Genomic DNA, 1,222 nt, shown 5'->3' on the forward strand with positions numbered 1-1,222 from the left:
GGTACTTAGAAAATCACAAAAAACATGCAATTTTGTGATATGATAAGAAAAAGAGCAATATTTAAGGGGACTAATTAATATTTTAGATATATATATATATATATATAAGGTTAGAGAATCATAGATATGCACCTTTTTCACTTCTTGATTTGGTCCCAGCCTACAGAAACCAAAGTCATACAAAAAACGCACAAAAAACTTATTGACTAAAAATGGAATTGCCTATGCAGGTCCTTGAGTTTCTCTATGAGACTCTCCTTGGGTTTGCCTCTGTGATTCCATGTATGAACTTAATAATTTGTCGTACTCGGCTTGCTTCGCCAACACTTTCTCTACATTCTCCCGTAATTCTTCCAATTGATTCTTGTAATACTCAGCATCCTTCTCATGCCTCTCTGCACGTTCTGTTAATGCTGCAAATTTTTCTGCAGTGTTCTGTCTAGATGACTCGGGGATAACCATCTCCCCCAACCCCCTTGCATACCCTGGCCTGTGGCCTAGTACCTCCCTAAAGATTGATGCAGCAACATCCTTAGTCTGCTTCTCAGGCTCTAACTTAGAGTACTTGGCAACCATTTCATTCTATTCAAGGAAGTGAAATCACACGTTAATATGTACACATGGATTCGTTCAAAACTACAAGGTAAATAATACGTACACACAGATTCATTCAAAGTCACTCACATGTTTCTCTTCCGTCGCTGGAGTCACAAATTTACCCTTCTTCTTACTCCACCTCACCTCTTTAAAGAAATCAATAAGGTGCTCATCACTCTCAGACTACAAATGCAAGCAAGGATTAATACCATTTGTCGGTTAAAATCAGCAAATAATATGTTACTTCCAAAATTTGTCGGTTAAAATTAGCAAATAACATGTATAAATCTGAATAAAATTCGTACCCTCATTTGCATTAGTCTTACGAAGGAGGTTCATCCAGCCGTGTGGTTTGTTTGTTGCTTCGCTCTATTACTTTTATTTTTCTCAGATATCATCTACAATTCACAGACTTGTATTAACACAACTAGATCATAAACATATAAAAAATAGCACAATCAACATTGATTAGACTTACCCTAAATTCCGCGCTTGACCATCGAGCGCATAACTTTACCCAAGTAGCTGGTGTCACCAACTCTGGCACATTCGCAAGAGCTTCTTCGTTCGTCTTGTAACTCTTGTATATTTTGTGAAGTTCATACCGAATATGATTGAACCTCTA

At 37.2% G+C, this 1,222-nt stretch overlaps 1 protein-coding gene across 1 annotated transcript; it reads right to left on the minus strand.

Moving 5' to 3' along the window:
- Window positions 1-993, minus strand: LOC122313829. The gene is made up of 3 exons (XM_043129086.1): window positions 903-993; window positions 685-780; window positions 1-582 (listed from the first exon to the last, which is right to left on the minus strand). Exons 1-3 carry the CDS (start codon window positions 912-914, stop codon window positions 223-225), a joined length of 468 nt encoding a protein of 155 aa, XP_042985020.1. The 5' UTR covers window positions 915-993; the 3' UTR covers window positions 1-222.
- Window positions 994-1,222: the final 229 nt, after the last annotated feature.

The sequence above is a fragment of the Carya illinoinensis genome, chromosome 1 (genome assembly GCF_018687715.1).
Source record: "Carya illinoinensis cultivar Pawnee chromosome 1, C.illinoinensisPawnee_v1, whole genome shotgun sequence".
NCBI classification, from domain to species: Eukaryota; Viridiplantae; Streptophyta; class Magnoliopsida; order Fagales; family Juglandaceae; genus Carya; species Carya illinoinensis.